This window comes from Dipodomys spectabilis, unplaced genomic scaffold, assembly GCF_019054845.1.
Source record: "Dipodomys spectabilis isolate Male_0828 unplaced genomic scaffold, ASM1905484v1 ptg000046l, whole genome shotgun sequence".
In the NCBI taxonomy this organism is placed as follows: Eukaryota; Metazoa; Chordata; class Mammalia; order Rodentia; family Heteromyidae; genus Dipodomys; species Dipodomys spectabilis.
Genome location: NW_024870723.1, coordinates 270,205 through 297,253, shown reverse-complemented (window position 1 = coordinate 297,253; position 27,049 = coordinate 270,205). Strand labels below are relative to the sequence as shown.

At 47.2% G+C, this 27,049-nt stretch overlaps 1 protein-coding gene across 1 annotated transcript in view; it reads right to left on the bottom strand.

The window, feature by feature from the left end:
• Positions 1 to 414: 414 nt before the first annotated feature.
• The window catches only part of Znf618 (zinc finger protein 618), a 162,730-nt gene continuing 136,095 nt past the window's right edge, over positions 415 to 27,049 (bottom strand). Inside the window, exons 12-16 of the mRNA XM_042678715.1 lie at positions 20,257 to 20,496; positions 16,570 to 16,650; positions 13,102 to 13,179; positions 4,773 to 4,874; positions 415 to 4,118 (exon numbers count right to left, since the gene is read on the bottom strand). Coding sequence (XP_042534649.1) covers positions 2,602 to 4,118; positions 4,773 to 4,874; positions 13,102 to 13,179; positions 16,570 to 16,650; positions 20,257 to 20,496 — 2,018 coding nt within the window. The 3' untranslated portion in view covers positions 415 to 2,601. The remainder of the gene's footprint in view (positions 4,119 to 4,772; positions 4,875 to 13,101; positions 13,180 to 16,569; positions 16,651 to 20,256; positions 20,497 to 27,049) is intronic.

Here is a 27,049-nt window from a genome sequence, read left to right as displayed (position 1 = left end):
ACCGCATCTGGGCTTGGCTGGTGGCTTTACAAGAGAGCAGAATGCCTGTTTCTTAATTCCCAGCTGCCCAATCTGCCCAGCAGCCCAGCTCTGCTCCCAGCAGTCAAGGTGAACTCCAAGAGCCTGCAACCCTGACCACAACCAATGGGTAACTCCTGTCTTCCTTGTGTGGCTCCAAGTGACCGGTGAAGGCCCTGTCTCTGGCAGCCCAGCCAGACTGGAGGCATCTGTTAATCAACAGTCCATAGCTCATCTTCCAGGAGGTGGTCCAACAGAAAAATCTGTCCCTGTTTCCATATTCTCTAGGGAGTGACATTTGGTTTGTCTCACCCCACCCCCACCCCCATTCCTGATTCTCTGTGGACAGAAGATCTTCTGGTGGAGAGACCCGAGCTTGAAGCCTAGCTGTTTTCCAGGAGAGGAGTATGAATAGTGTTCCTGAGACCATGGTTGCTGGAGTGAATGTGGAAATGGCCCATTTGGTTCATTTCAGTGTCCAAGGCTCTATAGGAGAGATCTGGGTTCATTCTCTCATGAGGTGAAATGTGCAGGCCTGGTTCCCGAGGACAGTATTGTGGACCCACAATCAAAATCCTAAGCCTTCTTGAGTTTCTAAACCACCTTCGCCCCATCCTGTTGGGGGTCTCAGCGGGAGAGGGATGTACAGTGCTTTTTGTAGTCGAGGTATCTCACAGTTGAGTAATGCTTTATTCCTGGGGAGAGGGTGCCCTCCTAGCCCGTCCCAGAATGGCAGAAGTTGCCTTGGCCAATGCTCCCTCCTCCCCTCAGTGGTGGCTCTTTGCAGCCGAAGCACAAGCATCTCAGAGCCCTGGTCACCAGAGGGCTGTGGGACCAGCAGCCGAGAGATACGGAGAGGCGTGTGGGCGGGAATGGGGGTCACAGCCAATCTTTCCCTTGTCACTTCTCAACATCAGGCAGGACTGTGTGCCGAAGCTCAGTTGTTCCTGGCCAGGGGTCAGGAGGGAGGTCAGGAGAGATCCCTTTCACAGCATGGAGTTGACTGTGTCCACCTCTGGATATCAACTGTTCAGACCACAAGGTACCCTGCTCAGCTGCTGTCCTGAGTAGAGGACTAGGGGCCTGGTGGGACCCCTGAGGGCTGTGGACACTCTCCCTCGCCCCACTACAAAGGTCCCGGGACCCCCAGGTATGGGGGCAGGGGGAGAAGAGACTGTGGGTCTGGGGTATGACAGGTGTGAATATGGATCCGATTAGGAGTTCCTGCTGCGATGAAGGCCTGGGATGAGGTGAGGAGTGCAGCAGTCTGGGTACAGGAGTCAGATGTCCTGGTACAGACAGCCAATCAGTAGGTGGGTCTTTGTTTACATTCAGAGGACCCCGAGGCCCCATGCTGCTCCCTGCAGCTTCCACCAAACCCCATATCGGAACCACCCAGCCTGGTCTCCAGCCAGTGCCATCCTGAGCTTGGTCTTGGTTGTCTTAACATGAGATCAGAACTGTTCTCCCAGCGAAGGATGAGAAAAACCTTACAATAGCCAATATACCACTGAGATGAGCTAGTTTACAGTGTGACTTGAGGCCAAGTCAAAAACAAAACAGAAAAACTCTGAAACATAAGTTACCGACATTCAGTGCCTCCTAGCAGAGTTGAAATCAAATGTGAAAAAAAAATTAATTCCCCCCCCCAAAGGAAGATAAACATTGCTCAAATGTTGGGGAAAAAAAAGTATTGGGTGGAGACAATTGACTACTTCTCTGAAAAAAAAAAAGTCACTTTCTCTCTCTTTCTCTTATATTAAAAAGCAAAACATCAGCTTTTATATTCTTGAAAGTCTCCTTTCCTGATTTTGGGGAGATAGATAGGTGTGTTTCTAAAGCGACTGCCCCCCGGGAACACCCTGGAGTGGGAGTCACCAAGAGACAGCAGCTCAATGCCCTGAAGGTGAACGAGAAACAAAGTCCAGTGCAGAAACTCTCCATCAAATGCAGTTTGGAGAATCCATGGCAGAGCAGCTAGGGCAGGAGGGTGGGTCTGTGGGGAATCAGGGGATGGAGAGGGAGATGAAGAAGGGACTAGCGGTGAAGGACAGGGAGCATCGGGTCACTCACTTCAGATCTCAGCCGCCTGACCAGCTGCATACCTTGTATCGGCTTCTTCCAATCTGCGCACCTGAAAATGGAGTCCTTCTACAGAGCCCCTGCTGGAGAAAAGGTGAACCATCTCCCTCTTTCCGGCTTTCCTGACACACCCAACTGATGCACACACCTGTGAGTGGGCGTGCACATGCGCACCAGGGTTGTATGTGTGTGCACACATGTGGGTGGAGCTTCTCCAGCCAACAGCTGAGCATGAAGCCCACCCCATACCGCACACCTGCATGTCTGGACACATGCCTGGGTGCGGACATACGTACACACACACATACATGGGGAAAAAAAGCACTTAAGTTTCCTGGGGGGAGGGGGCGTTTATAATGAGGTCCACAGTGTTTAGAACTTAAATTCCTTTCCTTTGTTTGTGACAGTGTTGTGTTTTTTTTTTTTAATTTTTCCTTCCCTAACGTTCTCTTGTCTTTTTTTTTTTAAGTTGTTTTTTGTTTAATTTTCTGAAGCTGCGTCTTAAAGCATGTTGGATTTCAGAAACATGAGCTTGTTCATATCTTCTGGGCTGAGCAGCCGTCTCCTTTTGATCAGAAGTGCCTGCTCACACATATTTACACACCCACTTCGAGCCCCCACAGCTGGAACGGCCAGCAGCCAGAAGGCAAGCTTGGCTAGTTTTGTGTGCTTTTGGGTCACGCATGACCAGTACTGGAAGAGGTCAGGGGTGGCCTGGAAAAGGGGTTCCTGCAGGTAATCATACACTTCGTTCTTCCCTAGCCGGTCGTCCTCCTGAGCTGTGGGGTGTTCACCCGGCGTGGAGCGGGGCTTCTTAGCAGTGGGTTCGAAGTCAGCCTCCTCTGTCCAAGATTCCTTCACCTCGTTGATGAGTTCGCAGACCTTGCCGATGATCTCTTCGTGCTGGTAGGGCGGCACGGGCCGCAGCTTCTGTTGCGGGTCCAGGATCATGGCCACTTTGTGGGCTGGGTGCACCTTGAAGTTCTCTTTGAGCGCCTCTAGGAAGAGGTGGCAGAGCTTGCTGACGGTCCCGGCGTCATTGGCCTTGGCTGTGAACAGCTTCTCCAGCCGGACATAGGTGGGCAGCACGAGCTGTAGGGTAGGCTGGCTCTCGTTGCTCAGCTCGATGACCGCCTGCTTCACAGGTGTCAGGATGGCAGCCAGGTTGCTCAGCAGGTGTTTGTTGAGGCTCTGGATGAGGTTCATCTTCTTAGCCCGGCTGTAGAATTCACAGATCTGCTCGTAGCGCTCGTGCACCAGCAGCAGGGAGTCCGTCACTGAGTTCCAGCAGGGCGGCGGCGACGTCTCCTCCAGGGACCCAAAGGTCTCCTTGGCGAGGCCCGTGGAGCCTGCCAGGTCCTCACACACGTTGAGCAGCTCAATGACCTCGTGCATGCTGCGGGCCTGCAGCGTCCGCTTGCTCAGCACGCTCTGCACCACCGAGTTCAAGGCACAGGCCGAGCAGCGAAGGCACATGCCGGCCTTCGAGAAGGCCGACGTGCTCACCCGGCAGTCTGTCACGTACACTGTCCGGATCTCCGACATGACAAACTCCGACAGCACGTTCTGCACCCAGTGGTGCACCAGGTCGCCGCTGTCACGGATGTCAGCGCCCTTCACGCCCAGCACATAGCTCTTGATGTGGTTGCCCTCAGCCTGGTAGGCCGTGAGGATATAGCAGGAGTCGGGACCGACGCTCTGCGAGTGGCAGGTGACGCCGATGCCCAGGCAGGCATTGCTGCCCAGGGCACACGTTACCTTCACCTTCACTTGGTTGTACATGCGAGGCAAGTGCTTCAGTGCTAGCGTGTTGAAGTTGCCCAGGATCTCGGTGACTGAGAAGGCCCCGTAGCGGGCACCGCTGTCCACCAAGGTCTGCGCTAACTTGAGGAACTCCTTCCCACTGACCACGCTCAGCGCCCCCAGGTCGGCACACATGACCCGCAGCAGCCGCTCTGCAATGTTCTGCCGCTCCTTCTCCGGGATCATGCTGTTGGGTGGTAGACCACTGCTTGTGGCTGCCAGGGACACAGAGAGAAAACGGATTCATTCTGGCATTTCCAGGGTGCTTGATCTGGTAGTAGCTTAGTAGTCTAAGCATAGAGTATTAGGAATAACAAATACATTTTATCTCGTGCACACGTGGGCATGGCAGATTGGTTCTCACACATATCAGTCTCACAGGGATAAAGTTTTGCAATTGATTAGTAATGCCTGCCACAGGTATAGGAATGGTACTTAGGGTGAGTGTGAAACACGCTTGCCATAGGTGTCATTACCTAGGCCTGTGATCACAACTAGTCTTACTTCTTCCTCAATACAGGAGTTGCCATTAAAATAGGAATCTTTAGTGAGAAAGGTAGGCTGGGTCAGTGTCAGGAAAGTGCAGCCCACAGAAATCATAAAAATGTGGGCTCTGATTGCAATCCTGGCACTAACTGGTGCTCTCTAACCATATATTTTTTTTTAAAGCCTTCCTCTGCTCACCCTGTGTGTTAAGAACTCCTGCTGTGAGGTGTTGAGCATGAGTATGCCCTGGAAGCTGCTGTGTGTCTGTCACCTCTGGCCCCACAGGAGACATAGGTGGAGGAGATAGGGGTGAGTGGAATACCACAGCAGAGCCTCAGGACCTCCCAGGGCCCCTGGCTCCAGCCCTTGCCCAGGAGACCTACTGTTGTTGGCACTATTCCTCTGGGCCTGAGGTTTCCACTTCTCTTCCACGATGGCAGGTGGAGATCGGGACTGGTTGGAGGTGATGTTGTTTTCATTGTCGGCTGTAGGCACAATGGGGACAGCATTACCATGAAGGGCAAGACCAGTAAGAATAGAACAAGAGTCAGGGGGAAAGAGCAAGACGTGGCCTGGGCTAAGTCCTGGCTCCTTAGGCAATGATCTATGTTAGCAAAGCCTCATCTCCGGCCATTACAGAGGCTGGAAGGACCATACAGGCAGTGCAAGGATTGCTGACACCATGCCTGGACTAAGGAAAACTCTTAGCCAGTGGGAACCCGAGGCTAGCCAGGCACCTACAATTCCCACAACCCCAGACCTAAGGGCTCGGCAGTATCTCACATTCTCTTACTTTTGTGTGTTGTTATTCAGTGTATTTACTGGAGATTATATTAAATGAAGAAAATAAAACCAGGTTCTACCTACATGATTTGAAGCACTCAATTACCAACTCTTTTCCCTTCACTGGAAAACATGGGAACTATGGTCCAGATCTAAAAAATGGTTTGCTTAGGATCACTCAGGAAATGTGCCGGGCTGAGGCAAAAGATTTCAGTGCATGAGAGATTTGATAAAGTTCAGTTTGTTTTGATGAAACTAAACTCACCACAGATTAAAAACAGCTCCACATCTGTTCTCTCTCTCTCTCTCTCTCTCTCTCTCTCTCTCTCTCTCATGGAGGGGATTGAATTCAGGACCTCGTACTTGCTAGGGAGGTGGTTTTTACTGAAGAGCCATGCATCGGCCCTGTTTTCTGCTGATATTTTGTGACTGGTTCTCACTTCCTGCCTAGGTATGCATACCCAGGTGTGATCCACCTGTTAGGCTTTATTGTCATAGCTAGGGTAACAGGTGCAAGCCACTACACCCAGCTGTCTTTGAACTTTCCTGCTCAGGCTGGCTGTGTACCAAGATCATCTCATTCTAAGCTTCCCGAGTAGCTAGGATTATAGGCATGAGCCACTAGAGTCTGGCTGTCTGCCTTGTATCTTTAAGAGCAAGCCTCAAACGCATAATCATGCTCTTAAGAAAGAAACTAAATTGCAGATCAAGTCTAACATTCCTTTAAGAAATACAAGGGACCTGGGTGCTGGTAGTTCACACCTGTAATTCTAGCTACTCAAGGGGCTAAGATCTGAGGCTTAAGGTACAAAGCCACCCTTGACAGATAAATCCTCAAGACGCTTATCTTCAATTAACCAACAAAAAGCTGGATGTCGAGCTGTGGTTCAATTGGTAGAGTGCCAGCCTTGTGCAATAAAACTAAGCAAGAGCACAAGTCCCCCAAAATGCAGCACAAAAAATAAAAGAAAAAGAAATACAATGGATTCCAGCACCCAGTAAAACGTATAATTCACACTATCAAGTACTCAATAAATATTAGTAAAATATGACCTACAACCAGGAGAAAAACCAATAACAGAAATAGACCTGTGTATGATAGAGAGGATGGAATTAGCCAATAAGGCTTTAAAGAGAGCTGTTGTGAATATTATACATATATTCAGAGATACGAGGCAAAACACAATCATCATGGGATCTTTTTTTGCAAATGAAGATAAAATGTATTTTAAGACAAAAAGCTGAGCTTCTATCAGGAAAACTGGATCTACAGAAATGAAGAAGGTTACTGTGAGCTGCACATACATGTGTGAGGAGGGAAAATGGCTCCCGCATTTTAAATCTTAAAAAGATAACTGATCTCTCACTCCAAACAGGGATCATGAACTTTGGTAATTTTGTATAAAAGTAAACTGCACAGCAACCATGTTCCAAAGATCAGAATAGGGAAACAGAAGACACTGTTGAGAAGTTCTCACATGACATGAAAATAAGGCTAATGTGTTTTGTTGTTGTTGTTTGTTTGCTTTGTGCTGGTACTGCATTTTGAATTTAGGGCCTGGTTACTGTCACTTAGCTATTTTTCTCTCAAAGCCAGAACTCTATCACTTGAGCCACACTTCCACTTCTGTTTTTCTGTTAGTTAATTGCAGGTAAGAGTTTCGCAGACTTTCCTGTCCAGGTTGGCTTTGAACCATGATTCTTAGATCTCGGCCTTCTTATTACCTAGGATTACAGGTGTGAGCTGCCAGAACCTGGCAAAGCTAATGTTATTTGATAGAAGAATGATCAATTCAAAATATATAGACAGCTTAAGGCTATAAAGCTGTAAATGACTGGTAAAAAGCAAAAAATGTATACCTAATAAGTCAAGATAAGTGAAGATAAAAATTCTCAATCCAAAATAAATTAGAAAAATTAGAGGCTAAAAAGGAACAGAATAAAGGAGATGAACTAGCAGGCAAGTATAAAGAAGGCAGATTTATAGCTGACTGCACTGAAATTACATTAAATGCACATGTCTCAAAATTCCAAAGAAATTCCATGAGATTAATATTTAAAAACAAGAAATGATATATCACCTATAAGAAACCTACTTAAACAAAGATAGAGAGAGATCAAGAGTCAAAAGCTAAACTTGAACTATGATCTTTCTGTCTCCCAAGAAGTTACAATAACAGTATAAGCTACCACATCCATTTGCATACTGTATCTTTATTTAGCTTTATACTGTTATTGTAACTTCTTGGGAGACAGATGGAAAGATCATTGTTCAAGACTCGTGTAGGGAAAAAGTTCACAAGATTCCATTTTAACCAATGGAGATGTGGTGCAAACCTGTAACTCCAGCTACATAGAAAGTGTAAATAGGAAGATCTTGATCTAGGCCAGCCAGGGCATACATATAAGGCCTGATTTGAAAAACAAACTAAGGCAAAAAGGGTTGGGAACACAGCTTAGATGGTAGGGGCCAGCTGTGAATAAAAACACCCACTGATGCCGGCGCCCTGCATCTCGTATCTACATTTTTCTAATTCGGGGAGGGGAAGGGAAATAATAAAATGCTGAAATAAGGATACAGGTTGACCATTGTAACAATGAGATGCACAAGACACTATGTTGAAATACAACTTCGGGGTGGGGAGGATGGAAGAGTTGGGGAGGAGGGGAGGGAAGGGATGGTAGGGGAAAAACAAAGGAGGAGGTAACAATGCTGGATAGGAAATGTCCTCATTATTTTACTCGTGTAATTGTAACCCCTCTGTACAGTATTTTTACATTAAAAATGTAAAAAAGAAGGCCCACTGAGACCTGTAACTTACCCCAGTTATTAATCAATCAATGATAATACTTAACTATAAAATTAACATCCACACAACCAACACTAAACATAAACCCCTGTACTGTAACACGACTTGGCTTCAGCTTTCCTCCTTTTCCCTCCCAAGCAGGTGCTCTCTGCTCTCCTCTCAATAAAACTATCCAGTTGGTCTACTAAAAAGAAAAAAAAGCACCCAGTGAGAATGTAAGGCCCTAGTTTCAAACACACACACACACACACACACACACACACACACACACACACACACACACACACACACACACACACACACACACACACACACACACACACACACACACACACACACACACACACACACCCCCCCCCCCCCCCTAAAGAAAAGTGGATTAAGCTTAAAGTAAGGAGAAGAAAAGAAACAATTCAGATAAAAAGCAGAAATGAAAGACAATGGACAAACACAGTTAAAAATGAAAGCTAAGTCTTTGTTAAAAAAAGGAATTCAATAAAATTATAAGCTTCTAGCTAGAGGACACAAGTCATTAACGCTGATAATCATGTAGAGTTGATAATCATTTTTAGTTCCATTTAGTCCTTATGAAACCATGGATAAAAAGGGAAGATGATGCAAGCCAGGTGAGACAAAGAACCTGAAAGACTCAAAGAAACAAAGTTCACTCCAGAAGAAATCAACAACCTGCCATAGTCCTGTCTGTTAAATAATTCCCCTTGCTTTCAAAAAGAAACTTCCAGGCCCATAAGACTTCTCTGGTGAATTGGATGACATAGTTAAAGGGAAAACAAATAATACAAATTCTACACAAATTCTGCCAGAAAACATAAGTAATAAGAACATCTTCCAACTCATTTTACAAGTCTGGCACTTCCTCAATCCAAGACCGGAGAAAAAGCATTAAAAAAGAAAAAAAGTCCTCATTAACATACATACAAAATTCAAACAGAGCAACAGGTAAAAAGAATAAGTGAAACTTACCTCAGTAATGTAAATTGGAGTTAAGAACTAAAAACTAATGAATGCAATTACTAGCTTGAGAAAAAAAAATCACCTTAACTCCAAAAAAAAAAAATTAAATCAAGCTTCCAAAACAATAAAATACTTAGGATTTGTATCCTAGAAATTAAAAACATTGTTGAAAAATAAAGACAAACAGAAAGACATCCCATGTTCATGGATTGGAAGACTTGATGTTAAAGCAGCAACACTACAAAAGCTGGTTTAGATTCAGCACAATCCTTCTCGAATCCTTGATTTAAAAAAAATAATGGAAAATTGACAAGATGATCCAAAAATTGATATGGAAATATAAGAGATGCAGGGCAGTCAAAACAATCATGAAAAAGGGCAAAGTTGGCTTGGCTTACGCATCTTGATTTCAAAACTCCTATAGCACTGAAGATAACATGGTTTTGGCACAAATACTGGCATCCAGGCCAATGGAATACGCCTAACAACAAAGGAATAAACATTCACATTTATGGTCAACTGATATTTGACAAGGTACCTGCACAATTCAAGGGGTGTGGTGTAAGAATAGAAAGGAAAGAAAAGAGTGTGGGACTAATAGATACCCACATGTAAAAGAAACAAGTTGGACTCCTACTTCAGACCAAAAAGGAATCTGCAACTAAGAGCTCGAACCATAAAATTCATCGAAGAAAACAGAAAACAAAGTAAAACAAAACCCCATGGAATCAGCAATTTGTGACAAGTTAGGCAATGCTTTATTCCAGATGTAATATCAAAGGCATAAACAACAAAAATATTATAAAAGGGGAGTTTTCATCAAAATTAAAATGTTTTATGCTTCAAAGGACAGCGTTTAAAAAATGAAAAGACAACCCACAGAATGGAAAAGATGTATGTATAAATCAATTACCTATAAGGGTCTTAAATATGGAATATACAGAGAACTCTTCCAACTTAGTAAAAAGATGAAAAAAAATTTTTTAAATGGGCCAAGGATCAGAATAGGTTTTTGTTTTTTGTTAGTAGTGGGCCTGAACTCTGGACCTGTGTACTGTCCCTCAGCTCTTCAGCTTAAGGCTAGCGCTCTACCACTTCCGGCTTTTTTCTGTTTTTCTGGTGCTAAGGAATCAAATCCAGGGCCTCATGCATGCAAGGCAGGCACTCTACCACTGAGCTACCTTCCCAGCCCAGAATAGGTATTTCTTTAAAGAATAGACAGGAATGGTAAGAAGCCCACAAGAAAAAGCAGCTTGACACCATTATGTGTCAGAGAAAGACCAAACCTCGTGAAGATGCTATTAGGTTGGTGAGTACCCAAGTAAATTAGTAGGTTGTGTGGACCTTAACAAGGTCACCTCCATTCACAGCCACAGGGCCACACCCTGCAGCCCAGAGCTCTGCTCTTCACCTCCAGAACTGATCTCATAATCCAGGGCAATTTAACTACTTGGGGCCTCCACAGAACTCTGAAGGGAAGTGGCCACAAGTTTTTATGACTTGTAGTACTGGCATAAGGCCAGTGTTATTCTCTGGGCCTTGGTCCTTCATGTGCGTAAAGGTATGATAGTGTCAGCAGCCCCTAGGGATGAGCTGATCTAGCCTCCCAAGGGGAGTCCCAGGTACCATGCCTCACGCAAGCAGTCACTAATGACGGCTATCATTCGTTACTGTCAACAAGGCTGCTGAACTGTCACCAGGGCAGACAGGTTCCCTGCAGTACGGAGGGGAAGTTTATTAGGGAGAATTAGCCTGTGCCATTCACAGCCTCTTAATGAGATTGGCTTTATTGGAGGCTGATCCTCCTTTATCAGCTGCGCTGTGAACTGCGCTGCTCAGGACGCTTAATTTCCCTCCACAGGGCCAATCCTTTAATCCTGCTTCAGCCAGGCTGGGATTCAGCCTGGCTTTGTGCTGGATTGCGGGGAGGCATTTCTCTGGACCAGAACTGACATCCATGGTTCCTGGGGAGACCAGGCTAGATACTTGGCAAGGTGGGACTACTTCCAGGCTCAGCCTTCATTTGCATTTTAATAGCCTCAGCTCCCTCCTCTCGGCCCCCACTCCCAACTACCAGAAGGCTGGGAAAGCACAGGAAGCCAGACAGGAAACCAGGATGGCAGAGAGCAGTGGAGGTCTAGGTTTCAGAGTGGGAGGATTGTGGGCATCAGGGATGTAGTGCTTACACTCAGTACTGTCATGAGCCCCAGAGCTGCTACTTCCCACAGAGGGTGGGGGCAAGTCTGATCCCCTTAAGACTTCAGTGGAGGATGTGGCTGAAGTCAGGGGAGGATGAGGGAGTCAGGAAGCCAGGAGTGAGCTCAGAAGCAAAGGACCTGGGCTTTGTGTGCCCTTGTTTGAGGGACGCGATCATGAGAGATGTCATGGAGAGGAACAGGAGCTCAGGTGTCTGCCTGTCATTCAGGGCTCAGTCTTGGTTTTAAAGAGTTCATTATAAATAATAAGCTGCCTGAAGGCCCTGGGAATGAATGGCTAGGACACTGTAGGTACTGTGCACAGTACCCAGCATGTATAGTAAATAGCATACAGTAGTACATGAGTCAGATCCACTGCATTCCCATATACACCAGGAAGAAACAAGGAGCATGAATCGAGGCTATGCTAATAGCACAGTACATGCATATGGAAGATTCTGTCCTGAAATAGTCTGCTCATCAGGCCAGATCTAGAGGTAAATGAAAGATTTACAAACCGTAGAAAGACACACACAAATAAAGACAGCGATAACAACAGTGGAAATAACAGCAACTAGCAATTACTGAGCCAACAGGTGTCCTGGGCACTTTGTTCCCCAGATTTCTCTTTCTTCCTTCCTTCTCTCTCTTTTTTTTTGGGGGGGGGTCCAGTTGTGGGGCCTGAACTCTGGGCCTGGGCGCTGTCTCTCAGCTCTTCAGCTCAAGGCTAATGCTCTACCATTTGAGCCATAGCGCCACTTCCAGCTTTTTTCTTTTTGCTTATGTGGTGCTGGGGAATCGAACCCAGGGCCTCATGCATGCAAGGCAAGTGCTCTACCACTGAGCCACCTTCCCAGCCCTTTTTTCTTTTTCTTTTTTGAGATGAGGTCTTGCTATGCCATTCATGCTGGCCTCCAAACCATGAACCTTTTGTTTTAGCCTCCCAAATGCTGAGATTACGGGCATACATCACCAGACCTGGCTTCACATCTTATTTCTAGTGCCTCTCTAGGTTATCCTGAGGAATAAGTGGGGAGTGGCTAGTGGGCTCTAACATCAGGTTTGTGTTTCCTTTCTTAGTGTCCCTGGGAAGTAGCTCTGGGTACATTCCTCATGGATTCAGGCTGTGTGATTATTTCCCACCTCTGGAGTTTGCACACTCATTTATGACGTGTCACTTGTGTCTGACGTGGCACTTAGGTGCCTTCCTCACAGGTCCGTTCCCCATCAGCCAGTCAGAGAAAAACAAGCCTCTAAAGGACCTAGGTGAAGGTGGTAGCACCAGAGGGTGGAGGTCTGAGTCACCAGGCTGGAATGTGAGAAGCCACTGGGGTTGTGGGCTCTTTACCTGACCGAGTAGGAACTAGATAGATGTCACTATGGATGTCACCTTGGGGAAAGGCTGCAGCCACAGGCCAGGAAGATGCACATCTGGGCCAGGTGAATCAACTGAGGGCCACAGTCTGTGTGCTGCACACAGTGCTGTGTCCCCAAAGGCAACCCTGGGCTCCTACACCTGCAGTACCGGAAGTCACGGTGGGGCCTATCAATCTGCACCAGAATGGCCCTCCAGGTCACTGCCATCTTGCTCCAGCGTGAACGCAGTGCTTGTGGCTTGCAGAGTGTGCAGTGCAGGGCCAGACCTAGGCAGCTGACTGGCCTCTCCACTCCCCTGCCTCAGTTCAACCTGACCTCTAACCACAGCCAATTCCTGTCTCTGTGTCTTTCTCTGGCTTCAGGCCCAGCCTAGGAGTTTCAACTTCCAGAAAGCATCCTTCAACTCCAACCCCCTGCCGGCATTCTCAGAGCCTGCGCTGAGCCTGAGGGTGCTTCCCGAGGGCAGGTTCTGCACAGGGTAACCATTTCCCCAGAGGCTGTGGTGTCCCTGGTGGGGCCGAGGGTGGGCTCTGGCTGTGTCTGCTCTGCAGGAAGCTATGAGGGCTGCTTACCTGCGTGGGACTGCATGTGCTCCAGCAGGTTGTTGTAGAACTGGAATTGGATGCCGCAGGCGCCGCATGTGTAGGGCTCTGGGGAGACGAGGCAGCGCGTGAGGGCAGCACAAACCCAGACACCCTTTTGCGGGGCTGCAGGTGGCTTTGGAAGTGGGGGAAAGGGCCCAACTGTGCAAACGGGGGCTCTTGGCCCAGCCTGTCCACTCTTGTCACTAAACCAGGGCTGGAGAAAGGCAGGGGCGATGGAGAGAGGAAGACATGCAGACAGAGACGGTTTAATCCATCAGAGTGGTTATTTATTGAGTGCTTACTGTGTGCCCCGCACTGTGCTGGGCATGTGGAGGTGAGGGAGAGCACAACAGCAGGAACCAAGAGTTCGCTGAGGGCAGAGGTTTTGTCCAGGGGGTTTCACAGCCCGGCTCTCTGCTCGTGGAACCCACAAAGGTAGCTGTTTGCCAGGTAAACAAATGAATGAACAACAACCAAAAAGAAACAAAAAACAAGAAAACAGACAACAGCACAGGGAGGGAAAAATAGCTGGAGAAGAATATAGGAGATGGAGAAGGCTGGGAAAGGCAGGAAGAAGGAAGGAGCCATAGGATGGGAGAAGGAGGGTGTGGCATGGAAGAAAAGGAAGTAGTGGGTCTGGCAGAGATGAGGATGGAAAAAGGAAAGGAAGCAGAAAAATTAAAAAAATAAATAAAGAAGAAAGAGAAAAAGATGTGTGGGGCAGGGGGTGAGGAAAGAAGAAAAGGAGGATTGCAGATGGGCTCGGAAGAGGCGTCCTGAGGCTTTCTGGATGGCCAGGATTGGGAGGAAGGGCTGTGTCCAGTGGGCCACCACAGGCAGCCAGCAGCTCAGGGCTGTAACCTGCCTCTCACATTCCTCTACCCACTTGGCACTGGCCCTTGGTAGCCTCCCTCAGTTGCTATGTCTGCCCTGGAGGCTGGCCAAAGGCCTATCCCCACAGTAGCCCAGGTCAGCTCCCTGGGGAGGCCAGCTGAGTTCACTCCCTGCCCTGCCTTGCCCTCGCCAGCCCCCCAAGGTGGGATTGCCACTTACTCTGCAGGAGAGGGAAAGGGTTGGAAATCAGGGGACTTGTAGTTTCTGCAAAAAAGAAACAGTTTAGCTAAGTCTCTTCCAGTCCTGTTCTCTGATTGCTCTCTCCCTCTCTTACTCTTCTCTCTCTTTCTGGGTTGTATAGCCCAGGCTGGCCTTAGACTTAACAGTACTCCTGTCTTAGGCTCCCAAGGGCTGGAATTACATGCATGTACCATCAGGACTGGCTCATGATTTTTCTTCTTACCCAACATGCAAGTGGAGCAGGGAGTACCTGGCAGCCAAGTGCACATACTAGGTGAGGTGTTGGCATGAAGCTACCTCGTTTAGAGAAAGTAAGTTTCTCTTAGGCCCTGGGGCCACCAGGCAGGACAAGATCAGGCAGGGCCACTCCTCTAGGATACCCTCAATTTGACAGTGAGTGCACAGGTCTCCTAAGGGAGGAGAGCATCCATGAATGGCTGCCCAGTTTGGAACAGGGCCCTGGCAGCTGCGTCTGGGTTCTGGCGTGGGCATGGGGATGTTTGGTGTCAATCACTGGAGCAACAAGAGATGCTGCTACTTTCTGCCTGTCTTTCCCCTCCTCTGCTTTCTGGAGTTGTTGGAGGCCTGGACTGTCAAGCCTCTAATCCAGCATGCAGCAATGCAGGCCTCCATTATTTATAGTCTGGGTGCACCCTGGGGTTCCAACTGGCCCTTGCTGAGCCTCAGTTTCCTAATCCGAATAGCAGGGATAACAATCACACTGACACTGAGTGTGTCCCCCCCCCCCCCCCAGAGTTGTGGCAAGGATGAAAACGAATAAGACACATAAACTCTGAACACATGCCAGGCACATAGTAAGCGCTCAATAAACAGTGACTGCCGGAGGGCAGCAGCGTTAGCTGGCACTGCTCCCGACTCTGAAAGGCAGCTCTGTGACAGGAGAGGCACAGGGGATGCAGCATGGTTTGGCCAGGGACCAAGGAAGGCCAGGAAACTTGCTCCCATGTTGCCACTGACTTGTGTGTGGCCTGAGACTGCCCCTGGGAGAGGGGGTGGGGATGACATTATCTAAAATCTCAGCTCCTTCCTTCCCCAGGGAGCACAGACCAGACCACACCATCTTGGGATTACTAAGAAATGTAAACCAAGTCCCCCAGAGGCAGCCACCCAAAGTGGCTGTGTGTGTCCTGTGTGAGACCCTCAGAACCATAGGGATTGTTCCGTGGGGAACACTGGTGTGTTCTCCAAGCCACTCACAGTGGAGGAGGCATTCAAGGGCCACCAGCGGGGAGGCTGGGTTCAAACCTGGGCTTGGGCGAAGCTGAAACGGTTATGACTACGCAGAAGCCTCCACCAAGTCCCTGATGGACAAGCTGCGTTCACTCCATCTATACCAGCCAGTGCCCGGCCCAGACCCACACCAGGCATTTGGTGAATTCAATCACGTGAGACAGCAAATGAGTGTCACTGATGCTACCCTGGCTATCACCGTGTAGCCTGGCATGCTGTCCTTTGCTTGGACAGAGTCTGCTTGTGTGACCATGCTTAGCGCTGGCAGGTAGAAGGGAGTGTGGGGAAGGTGGAAGTGAAGGGTGGTTCCCAAAGCTGCCATTAGACAGGCTCCAGGGCTCTGCCAGGGTCGGGCACCAGGCAGCCAACAGGGGGCACCAGATACCAGTGGGATGCCTCAGGCCAACCCACTGGAGCTGCAGGGGCTGGAAGGGAATCTTGATTCGGATGGTCCCAGGTCCAAAGTGGGGGTCTCGGGCTCCCAATTAAGAGCTTTCTCTCTCTCTCTGTTTCTGTGTCTGTTTCTCTCTCTGTTTCTGTTTCTCTGTCTCTCTTTCTCTCTCTGATACCAGTCCTAGAGCTTAAACTCAGGGCCTGGGAGCTGTCCCTGAGCAACTTTTTGCTCAAGGTTAGCACTCTACCACTTGAGCCACAGTGACACTTGCAGCTTTTTCTGAGTAGTTTATTGTAAGTAAGAGTCTCATGGACTTTACTGCCTGGGCTGGTTTCAAACTGCGATCCTCAGATCTCAGCCTCTCGAATAGCTAGGAATCCAGGTGTGAGCCATCAGTGCTGGCTTAGAGCTCTCTTTTAGCACTCCTCTTGCCTCTCCTGAAAGAAACTGGCTGTGTATTTTCTCTTCAAAACACAGCAATGGCTCTCTTAGGCTGATCCAGCTAGACTGGCTGGGTTTGGGGAAGGGGGAAAAATCCTCTCTCCATGGGGAAGAAGAGACAAAGAGGGTTAGAAGAGCCCCCTGTGCTCTGTCTGGCCCTGCTCTTCCTCTGTTTCCCTGCCCAGCCTCCTCCCAGCAAGACCCTCCTCATGCACAGAAGACCCTGGCCCATGGGCACTTGCCACAGAGGATGGTGGTGGCAGCTGTGGCCAGGCCACTGTCCCCAGCACACTCACCGCTGGAGTTCTGAGAACTGCTGTTGGTCTCTTCAAAGTGGTTTTGTGCTTTGCCTTCTACTCTTCGACTGAAAGCGCTTTCTGCTGGGTGGGGAGGCAGGAGAGAGAAAGAGAAGCCATGGGAGTGGTCAGCATGGGGTCTCAGGGGAGGGGCTGCAGGAGGAGGCCTCTGGGGCTGGATGAATGCTGGGGACTCTTTGCTGGGGGGAAGGAGAACCAGCACAGTGGGGGAGGGGGACTTGAGGCTTCAGATCCAGTCCTCCCAGCTCCCCTGAGTCATCTGGTCCCCTGTCCAGAGATCCTTCTGCCTTCTGGCAGAAGGCAAAGATATCCAGGCATGGATGGGGTAGGGGAGGGGAAGGACCTGCTCACAGACACACAGATGAAATCTAATCAGTGAACAGACAGCAAACAGGGCTGGGTGAGCCCCCCCCCCCCAACTTTGGCTCCTGGGGAGCTACTCATTTGATACCAGGTCATCTGAATCTGCCCCCTTGTGGCTTTTTCTGCCAGATTCTGTCACCCTGGTTCTACCAAGGGTGCTCCCTAGTGGCAGGCAGTTTAGACCTAGCTGGAGGCTTAGGCAGTGGATCCCGGCTCCATTAGCTGGGTGCTCCTAGTGGCAGGGAGGATGTCCAGGGACAGAAGCCATGACAAGGAGATGGAGGTCAGCCCCAGATCTTGGGAAGGCCAATAATCAGGTGAGATGGGTCAGAGGTCACCCAGGGAAGGGAAAGGCCCACCTTCTCTGAGGTTCTTTCTGGAAATCCCCTAATGCAGCAGCAGGATCCAACCAAGCACAAAGCCACAGATGTAGCCACCCCCAAGTGCAGGGGTCATGAAACAAAGTCTGAATGGGAAGGCAACCTAGCCTTTCAAGGCCCTCTGGGTGCCATGGAGCTGCAATGTGGGCTAGGAGGGGAGACCTCGTGAACCAGTCAATTTGGGATGTGCAGCTCACTGGGTCCCTCTAAGAGGTAGCAGCTGACACAGGTTATGAAAAGCTCAGAGGGGTTTGACTGGAAGGAGAATCCACCTAGCTCTTCTTAGTCTGGATGATCATGGAGGTGATGGAGGGAAAGCAAACCAGAGGTGACCCCCTACAGGCCCCCTCAGCTCCCCGCTACCCCCTCCCCACCCCTACAAGTTCTCCCACAGAGTTCCCTACTGGGAGGCTGTTGCCACAACACAGGGACCTCCAGGCTCCCCTCAGATGCCCGGGCTGAGCTGCAGAGGACCCTGTGGTTCTGTGGTGGGTGAGCGAGTGAGGGGATGTTGCTCGTGAGCACCTATGGTTTAGACCTCGATAGCATGGTCTCCATAATCCCCCTACAGCCTGATGGGACTATAGTGTCATGCCCATTTCAGATGGGAAATTCCTTTTTAAGGGGGAACAACTCCAAGGATGCTCCTATTGCTCAATTAATTTTGAGCAATTTTGAGTAGCTTTCCTTGCCAGTTGTGCAGGGATGCATGTGTATACATACATACACACACACAGCCACATACTCTAGGGTAGAGAGGGCGGTACAACCTCTACCTTTCCCAGCCCCCAATGGCTCCTGTTCTCAATGAGGGCCCTCTGACCTTGCTAGCTGTAAGTCGAAATGCATGTGGCTTCCAAGTCCCAGAGGACAGCCCAAGGTGCACCCCATGGCCCACTAGAGGCTAGCTTGGAGACACTGACACATGACAGCTGTCACATGAGACACACCAGCCCCTGAGCTCATTCTTTGCAGAACTGGCAGGCATCCAAGCTCAAAGCAAGAGAGAACCACACTGGACAGTCACAATTCCATTATTTACATGAACTGATGTCTACCAACAAGGAGACCAGCAGACCACAACGTGGTCTGCTTCTAATTTATGGTTACTGTTCTACAATCACAAGGTTCACCGATACTCCTACTGAGATATCTAAGGCTAAGAAGCACAAACCAACCAGAGCCAGGCCCCAAATCAGCCTCCTGAATCATAGGAAGATGACCACAACGAATTACCTGGCTAGATCATCCTTCACCAAACACACCCAGAGGCTCATTAACCCACTCTCTCCATGTGATCACTTGCACATTCATTCACTGATCAGCTTTGACCTTCCAAGGGTATGAACAAGACCCCAGCTCCAGGCACACAGGTGTCATCAACCCACCATGCAACCCCCACATCCAGGCAAGGAGACTGGGACTTGTTCCATACAACAAGAATTAATCCAAGTGTTCCTGGCAGCTGGTGCCAACAAATAGTAGGGAAATGCCCATTGGGAACTCCACTCCCTGTTTGCCCTTCTGGAGGTAGAACTTTTTTTCTGCATGGACTGGGAAAACACTAGGACTAGCAGCCTCCAGCTTCCTAATGAGCCTCTTCCTTCTGGAGACGGTATTCTGGTCAACCATTCACTTTGTAGGGCTGAAATGAACTTTAGCCTGAGTTTTCTAAAAGGTAGATGATGCAAATGCATGCCAGGTGACATAAATGGATGACCTGGGTGGATGGACACAGACAACAGCGTGAGCACAATGAGAAATTGAATAGGTTATGTCCTTAAACCTGAAGCCTGACAGCAGTAATGCCATTTACCCCCCAAGGAGAGGACCCCCAACCCCAGGGTGCAGTCTGCTTAGAGGTTTCTGTGAAAAACCACAAATTATTTTAGGTGGGTGCTGCGAGAAACCCCAAAATGTTCCATCCACCCAGAATTCTGGGAAGTTAAGTCTAGACCTGCTAACAATGCTCATTTTCACTTCTGTACATGCTATGCAAGAAAAAAACCTTTCACACACTGCTTGCCAAAAAGGATGTGGCTTTTATCGTTAAAAGACCAGCTCTGAGCTGTTTTGGTGCTGTGTGATTTGGGAAGCCTAGGCCCCATGCAGTCGCTGGCCTTTGCAATAAAGACTCCTATAATCTGGCTTATTAATTGTGCTGTCCTTTGTTTTCTCGATGATGGGGTTATATTTTTGGAGACCCCAGTGAGACAGTGCCAGCACTTAGGAGACCCTTCTTGGGTCAGATGCCCAAGGACAGTTGGCTTCTCCTTCTTAGTTGTCAGCTTCTACAGAACCTCTAGGGGAGGTGCCCCTGAGACATTTCAGGGCCCTGGAGGACTCTAAGGAAGGTTTTGACACCTCACCAGAAGACACCAGCACACCCTCTCCATATCTGCCCACAGGGCCATGGTGGTAGGCTGTGGGAGTGGTAAGGACTGTGGAGACTGGGGGAGTGGTGAGGACTGGGGGCCATGTGCCCTGTGAAAGGAGACACCCACTGCTGCCCTGCATGAACATGGGCCCAGGAACCAAATCCAACCATGTCTCTGTGTTAGCTGAAAATTCACCGTTTCACATGAAATCTAATATTCAAATGGTGGCAATTAATTTAAAAAGTTTTCAAACCTTGTAAAAATCCCATTGCTTTTGGCAATGTTTAGGGGCAACCCCCCCACATTTTATTACTTAAAAAAAAGGTTATGGACTTTGTAAAACTGTGATTTAGAGTGCTAGAACCTGTAATTGGGAGGTGAAGTGGCTTGCCTTGGTCATGGCCAGTGATAGCGAGGCCTCAGATCTGCCCCAGAGCATGACGGAACCTCCATTCTCGTTCTTGCAAGGAAACAATGACTCCAGGCAAGTGGAGAAGGGGAACAGGGTGGAGGAAGTATGGGTAAGGTAGGCCATTGATTGGTACCTGCGGTTGCCTTGCTGGCTGGAGATCCCGAGTTTGGAGTGCGGAACGGTTGAGTTTGGGTGGCTGGAGGGGTTCGGTGTAAGAGGGTGGCACATCGAACCACGGAAGCCGGAGCTTTTTTCCCTGACTGGTTCGTCTGGGTCTTCGCTGCCACGAAGCGTGGAGATGGGGTGACCTCTGGATGCGAACACTCAGAACCCGTGTCTGGATCATCTGGCGGCTCCCATCCGGGGGCGGTACCTGTGAAGGTCATGTTCTCAGTCCCCAGGACCCATGAGGCCAGCCCAGTGAGTGGCCTCTCAGGCTGCAGGTCCCCATGTGTCAGTCAGGACATCTTTTCCCACGCAGTTCTGACTTCCTAGATAAACAGTGAGGGCTTCAGAGCCCAACCAGAGTGAAGGAAGAGTCTGAGCATCTAGAACCTTCCCCAGCTTCTCCTGGAGGGAAGTCTGAGCACCAGCTCTAGCTCAGAGGTTGTTCCCAGTCTACCCTGTAGGCCGCTCATCACCCTTGGCCAGCCCAGTCATCTAGAGCCCAAGACCTCAGGCTGTGACCCACTCTTGGGGGTACTAGTTTCATCAGCCCAGGTCAGGCACGTTGTTCTAGAATGTTGGTGTCTTAGTGTTTTGCCTCCAGAGAAAGCCAGCTTAGAAGGATGGAAAGTGGACAGGGAGGGGCAAACTGAGGTGAAGAGATGGCAAGGCAGGGGAGGGAGGGGCTGGATAGAGCCCGCATGGCTTTGGGGAGGGGACTCTGCAGTGCCTGGGAGCCCTGGCCACAGAACTGAGCTACCCAAGAGATCCGGCCGCTGGCTCCCGAGCTCTGGGGTGGCATGGGGTCTCATTATCCACCTTCCCAGGGCAGCATCCATCCCTGAATGCCAGAGTCTCCACTCACAGCTCAGCATGAATGGCCCCTGACCTTCTACCTCTGTCCACTCCTGGTACTGACGGGTATGCTGAGGTCAGGAATCAGGGACATTCAACTGTCCTGCCCCAATCACACAGGCAGTGAGAGCCACCATGGACCTTGTTCACCATCCTGGGGCGGTGAGGGGAGGTGGGAGCACATCGCTCCCTACAGGATGGCAGGTGCCAGGAGGGCAGAGATCTTTAGGAAGCCCCATCCCAGACTAAGCAGGGGTTTCCCGGGCCTCAGTCTATGGGAGAATGGGGTCCATTCCCATCCGAACTCCAGCCCTCTGGACTCACTTTCTGACTCAGGAATAGAGGCTGAGGTGGAAACAGCTATTTCCATATGCTCCTTCCTGTCTCCCTTCCCTCCCCTTCTTTCTAAGCCAAGGACCGTAGTGACCTCTGGCTTTGTCAAATGGTTTCTCATTTATTGTCGTCACAGAATGAACCTACACATTCAATATTGTGCTGGCACCTGGGGTCCAGCTCTGATTTCTCCACTAATCTCTCTAGGTGAGAACATTAGGGACCAGTACTGGAGGCTCACTCTAATGGAACCCACACTGAGATTAGACAGGCAGCCCACCCTGGAGCTCCCTGACTCCATGTTTCTAGACACCTTATCCACCCTCTGTTTCCCCTGCTTTATCTCCTCAGTGTGTTGGTCCTATTCCTATAGAAATAGGACCAGCCTTCTTCCTATTTCCATCTGTAAAGCTGGACCAAGGAACTACAGTTCTCAAACCTTGATCGATAGGCAGCGCAGAACTGTAATGCACGAGAGAAGACAGAATGTGAGCCCCCACGGCCACTCCAGCTCTCTGCTTGGAGACCTTGTGGGTCAGGGCATAGAGTAGCGGGACCCAGATGGAAGCATGCCAAGCCACTGAACCAAGGAGACAAGTGATCAGAGGTCAGGGCTGCTGAGGTGGCTGGAATTTGTAGGGCAGAATAACAAAAGGGAGAGAAATGAGCATAGAAAGAATTCCAGAAATGTTACAGAGGGCCCTCCTGGAAGTCATTAGAGCTGAATGTTAAATTTGATTTGTGCCATGAATCTGTGTCACTGAGAGAGAAACAGAGGGGATCTGTGACTTCAGTGAAGTCTCAGAGGTTGCATAAGACTAGAAGATGCTGAGAGACTGTGTAAGTCACATATTCATTCACTGGAGAACTAGCAAGGCCCAGAAAGAGCTACTGGAACTCTAGCATTAAGACTTACTCCAGACCCACCCTAACACCTCAAAATAAGACTTTGTAATACCTTGATCTCAAAGCAAACTACCTGCCTGTTAAAACAAAAGATGAAAATTACAATCTGGTCAACAATGTACCATCGACAATGTGGACACAGCGTAAGCAATTTTTTTTTTAGATGAAGCAGGAAGATACGATTAGTAATCATAGGGAAAAAAATCGCAGTCAACAGAAACAACAGAAATGATAGGAATGACGGAATTAGGAGACAAGGGCCTTCCAACAGCTATTACAAATATGCACAAAGATTTAAAAGAGGACATAAACATAACAAAGAGAAAGCTGTAAAAAAAGGAACCAAAGAGGACTTACAGAGATTAGATGCTGTAGAAGAAAAGATTGGTGAACTTGAAGGTAGGACAAGAGAATATATCACAATTGAAGCAAAGAGGGAAAGAGAGTGAAAAAGGAAACAAAGTTTCAGTTCACTTATATAGGTTTCCAAAGGTTTAATGAATATGTAATTAACATCTTTATAAGAAAGAGAAATTAAGGAAGAAAAACATTTGAAAAAAGACTGGCTGAATTTTCTCCAAATCTAATAAAAATTACAATCTTACTGGTCAACAAGCAGAATAAACTTCAGATTACATGCATAATCAAATGGCTAACCACCAGTATTAGAGAAATACTTAAAAGGATCAGAGAATAAGAATACATTACATATAGAAGAAAAAGAAAAACAATCAGAATAATCTCTAACTTTTCATCAGAAACAATGTAAGCCAGAGGTAATGGAGTGGTTTTATTTTTATTTTTTGGTGCCAATGCTGGGGTTTGAATTCAAAGTCTGGATGTTGTCCCTAAGCTTTTTTGTATACAATATGCAGTATACAATTGAACATGGACTGTGCAGCAAGAAAATACATTTTTACATAGATAGTAGGTAACTCATAAAATATCTCTATAAATTTCAAAGATTAGAGATTGCTCAGGATAAGCCTAGCACTGATGATAAATACCTATAATCCTAGCTACTCAGGAGGCTGAGACCTGAAGGAGGTGCTTTGAAGCTAGCCCAGACAGAAATATTTATGAACTCCATCTCTAATTAACTACTTGAAATGTGGCTCAAATAGTAGACAGCCAATGTGAGCAAAAATGTTAGGACACAGGGTGAAGCCCTGAGTTCAGCTTCAGTAGAAACACAAAAAGTGGGGGAAATCATCCGGGACATATATTCTGACTAAATGAAATTAAATTAGAAATCAATACCAAAAAATCAGAATAAGAGAATAAAATTTCTACATAACCATTCTCATAAAGAAAAGAAAATAAAGCTGGGCACTTGTAACTCATGACTGTAATCCTAGTGACTCAGAATGTTGAGATCTGAGGACTGTGGTTCAAAGCTAATCTGAGCAGGAAAATCCATGAGCCTGATCTTTAATTAGCCACCAAAAAGCCAGAAGTGAAGCTAAGCTCAAGTGGTAGAGAACTAGCCTTGAGCACAAAGCTCAGGGACAGTGCCCAGGCCCTGAGTTTTGTTTTGTTATGTTTTCTTTTGTGTGCATGTGCTAGGATTGGCACACAAAAAAGAAAAAGAAAGAAAGGAAACAAGAAAGAATGAATGAAAGTAAGAGAGGGGAAGGGAGGGAGGGAGGGAGAATTCTAGGCTTGAAGGCTTCACTACTTAATTTTCCAGGACATTTATGGAAAATAATATCAATCCCACACCAACTCTTCAAAAAATTAAAAAGCAAACTCATTCTACAAAACAACATTATTTTGACATCCAGTGAAAACAAGGACAATACAAGAAAAGTGTACTACTGGTTGGAATTTAACATGGCAAAACCACTTTGGAAAACAGTTAACTCCTCTTAAAAGTTAAACCGTTGACTTGTCATATGATCCCACACCTCCACTCGACACAAAGACTCCTATACAAATATTCTTAGCAGCTCTACTATATTAGTTCCAAACAATTCAAACATCCATCCATAAGTGACATAAAAGGATTGTGGTATATAGTTCTTAACAATGGAATGCTATCATGGTCTGTATAAAGATGTCTGGTCAATGACAGATGGTAGGAACAATGGTGGTCCCATAAGATTATTTGCCTAATGATGCTGTAGCTGTCTTAGTTTGTGTAAGTAAACTCTGATGTTTGCACAACAAAATAGCCTAATGATGCATTTCTCAGAATGTAGACCCATCATTAAGTGATGCATGACTGTTTCATTAATTAAAAGGAATGAACTCTTTATTTATACATACAGTCATAAATGATTATCAACACAATTATGTGAGAAAGCCAGACCAAGATCCCCAACAAAAACACACATAAGATCCCATATATGTAAAATTATAGGAAATGCAAACTAATCAACAGTAATAGAAAGCAGATCAGTGTCTGTCAGGGGATGGGAACAGAGCGAGCAAGAGATTAAGAGAGCGCAGGAGGGGACTGGGAAGGTGGCTCAGTGGTAGAGTGCTTGCTTCACATGCATGAAACCCTGGGTTCGATTCCTCAGTACCACATAAGCAGAAAAAAGCTGGAAATGGCACTGTGGCTCAAGTGGTAGGGCGCTAGCCTTGAGCTGAAGTGCTGAGGAACAGTGCCCAGGCCCAGAGTTCAGCCAAAAAAAAAAAAAGAGAGAGGGCAGGAGGAACTGCTGGGGTGATTGTATCACGCTTACTATCACAATGTCAGTGACAAGTTCATGAATGAAATACGTGAAAATGTACCAACTATGTACTTTATTTTTTTTTTTTTTTTTTTTTTTTTTTTTTATTGTAAAGCTACTATACAGAGGGTTACAGTTACATGAGTGAGGTTATGAGTACACTTCCTCTTGAACATTGTTACCCCCTCCATTGTTTTCCCCCTACCATCCCCTCCCTCCCTCCCTTCCCCGAGGTTCTTTTTTTTTTTTTTTTTTTTGATTGTGATTAAATGATTACATAATTTCAAAGTCACAAGTTCATTCTAACTTCCCTGGAGCAAATTGTCTACCACAGTCTGTAATATATAACAGTGTTCACATGTTATGTACCATATTTGTGATCAGCAGCATGAGGATATTTAGTAGTGGTTCAACCAGATGAGCGGGAGTTCTTTGTTTCTTAAGTCCTGTTAGTTTTGTCGTATCACCTAACCTTTTGGATTTAGCATCCACTTATGAGGGAGACCATGTACCGTTTGTCTCTTCGTTCTTGGCTTACCTCGCTCAACATGATTCCTTCTAGCTTCATCCATTTCCCTGCAAATGCCATTATTTTGTCATTTCTAATGGCTGCATAATATTCCATTGTGTATAGATACCACAATTTTTGGATCCATTCATCTGTGGTGGGGCACCTAGGTTGTTTCCATATCCTAGCTATTGCGAACAGTGCTGCAATAAACATGGAGGTGCACGTGTCCTTGTATATTGGTTCCTGTTGTTCAGGGTAGATGCCTAGAAGTGGTATGACTGGGTCGTAAGGGAGGTCAATCTTTAGCTTTCTAAGGACCCTCCAGACTGCTTTCCAAAGTGGTTGTATAAGTGTACATTCCCACCAGCAGTGTAATAGGGTTCCTCTTTCTCCACATCCCCTCCAGCATTTGTCGTTGGCTGATTTGTGGATGTGGGACATTCTGACTGGGGTAAGGTGGTATCTCAGGGTTGTCTTTATTTGCATTTCCTTCACCACCAGGGATGATGAACATTTCCTCATGTGTTTCTTTGCCATTTTTATTTCTTCATTTGAGAAGTCCCTCTTTAGTTCCCTTGCCCATTTAGTAATTGGTTTGTTAGGTTTGGGAGGGATTAGTTTCTTGAGTTCCCTGTATATACAGGATGTTAACCCCTTGTCTGATATATTGCTGGTAAATATTTTTTCCCAATTCCAACTATGTACTTTAAATAACATCCCTAGCCATCAGAACAATACTGAGATTCCACCTCACTCCAGTCAGAATGGCCATCATCAGGAATATGAACAACAAATAATGTTGGCAGGGATGTAGGAGAAAGGGACCCTATTACACTGTTGGTGGGAATGTAAATTAGTATAACCACTATGGAAGGAAGTACAGAGGGTCCTCAAAAAACAGAGCACAAAATATCCTATGATACAACGTTACCACTCAATTATGTCTAACAAAAAGAAATAATGAGCATTTTATTGCGGTATGATATACCTCAATAAAAGTGGTTTAGCAACAACAAAAAATCCTTCACTAGGAATAAGCATTAAAAAAAATTTAGGACCCTCATTAACACACCAGTGATTGAACATGGGGTTCACTCTGCCAATGTAGGACTAAAGTCCCCTGCTTCTGGGAGAGTTTGGGGAGTGATATTAAGAATTAGGGAAAATCTTCAGAAATTTGAGATCAAAGTATGCGAAACCCTATTAATTATACACACTATCTTGGCTCTTCAAATAGTTTAGATGCCTATGGAGGAACACGGTGATGAATATATTATTTCCTAATGTACACACAATGTCAGCAAGTAGTAGATGCTTACTATATACTAATAAAATTTTAAAGGGGGATGGGTCCTCTCTCAAAGAAATGCCCTACTGTTGCAACTTTCTTCAGTTCATGTCATTTGATTTTCTAATATCCTAATGTATGTTAATAAAGTATAGGCATACTTTGTGAAGTATTTAATAATAAAATATAT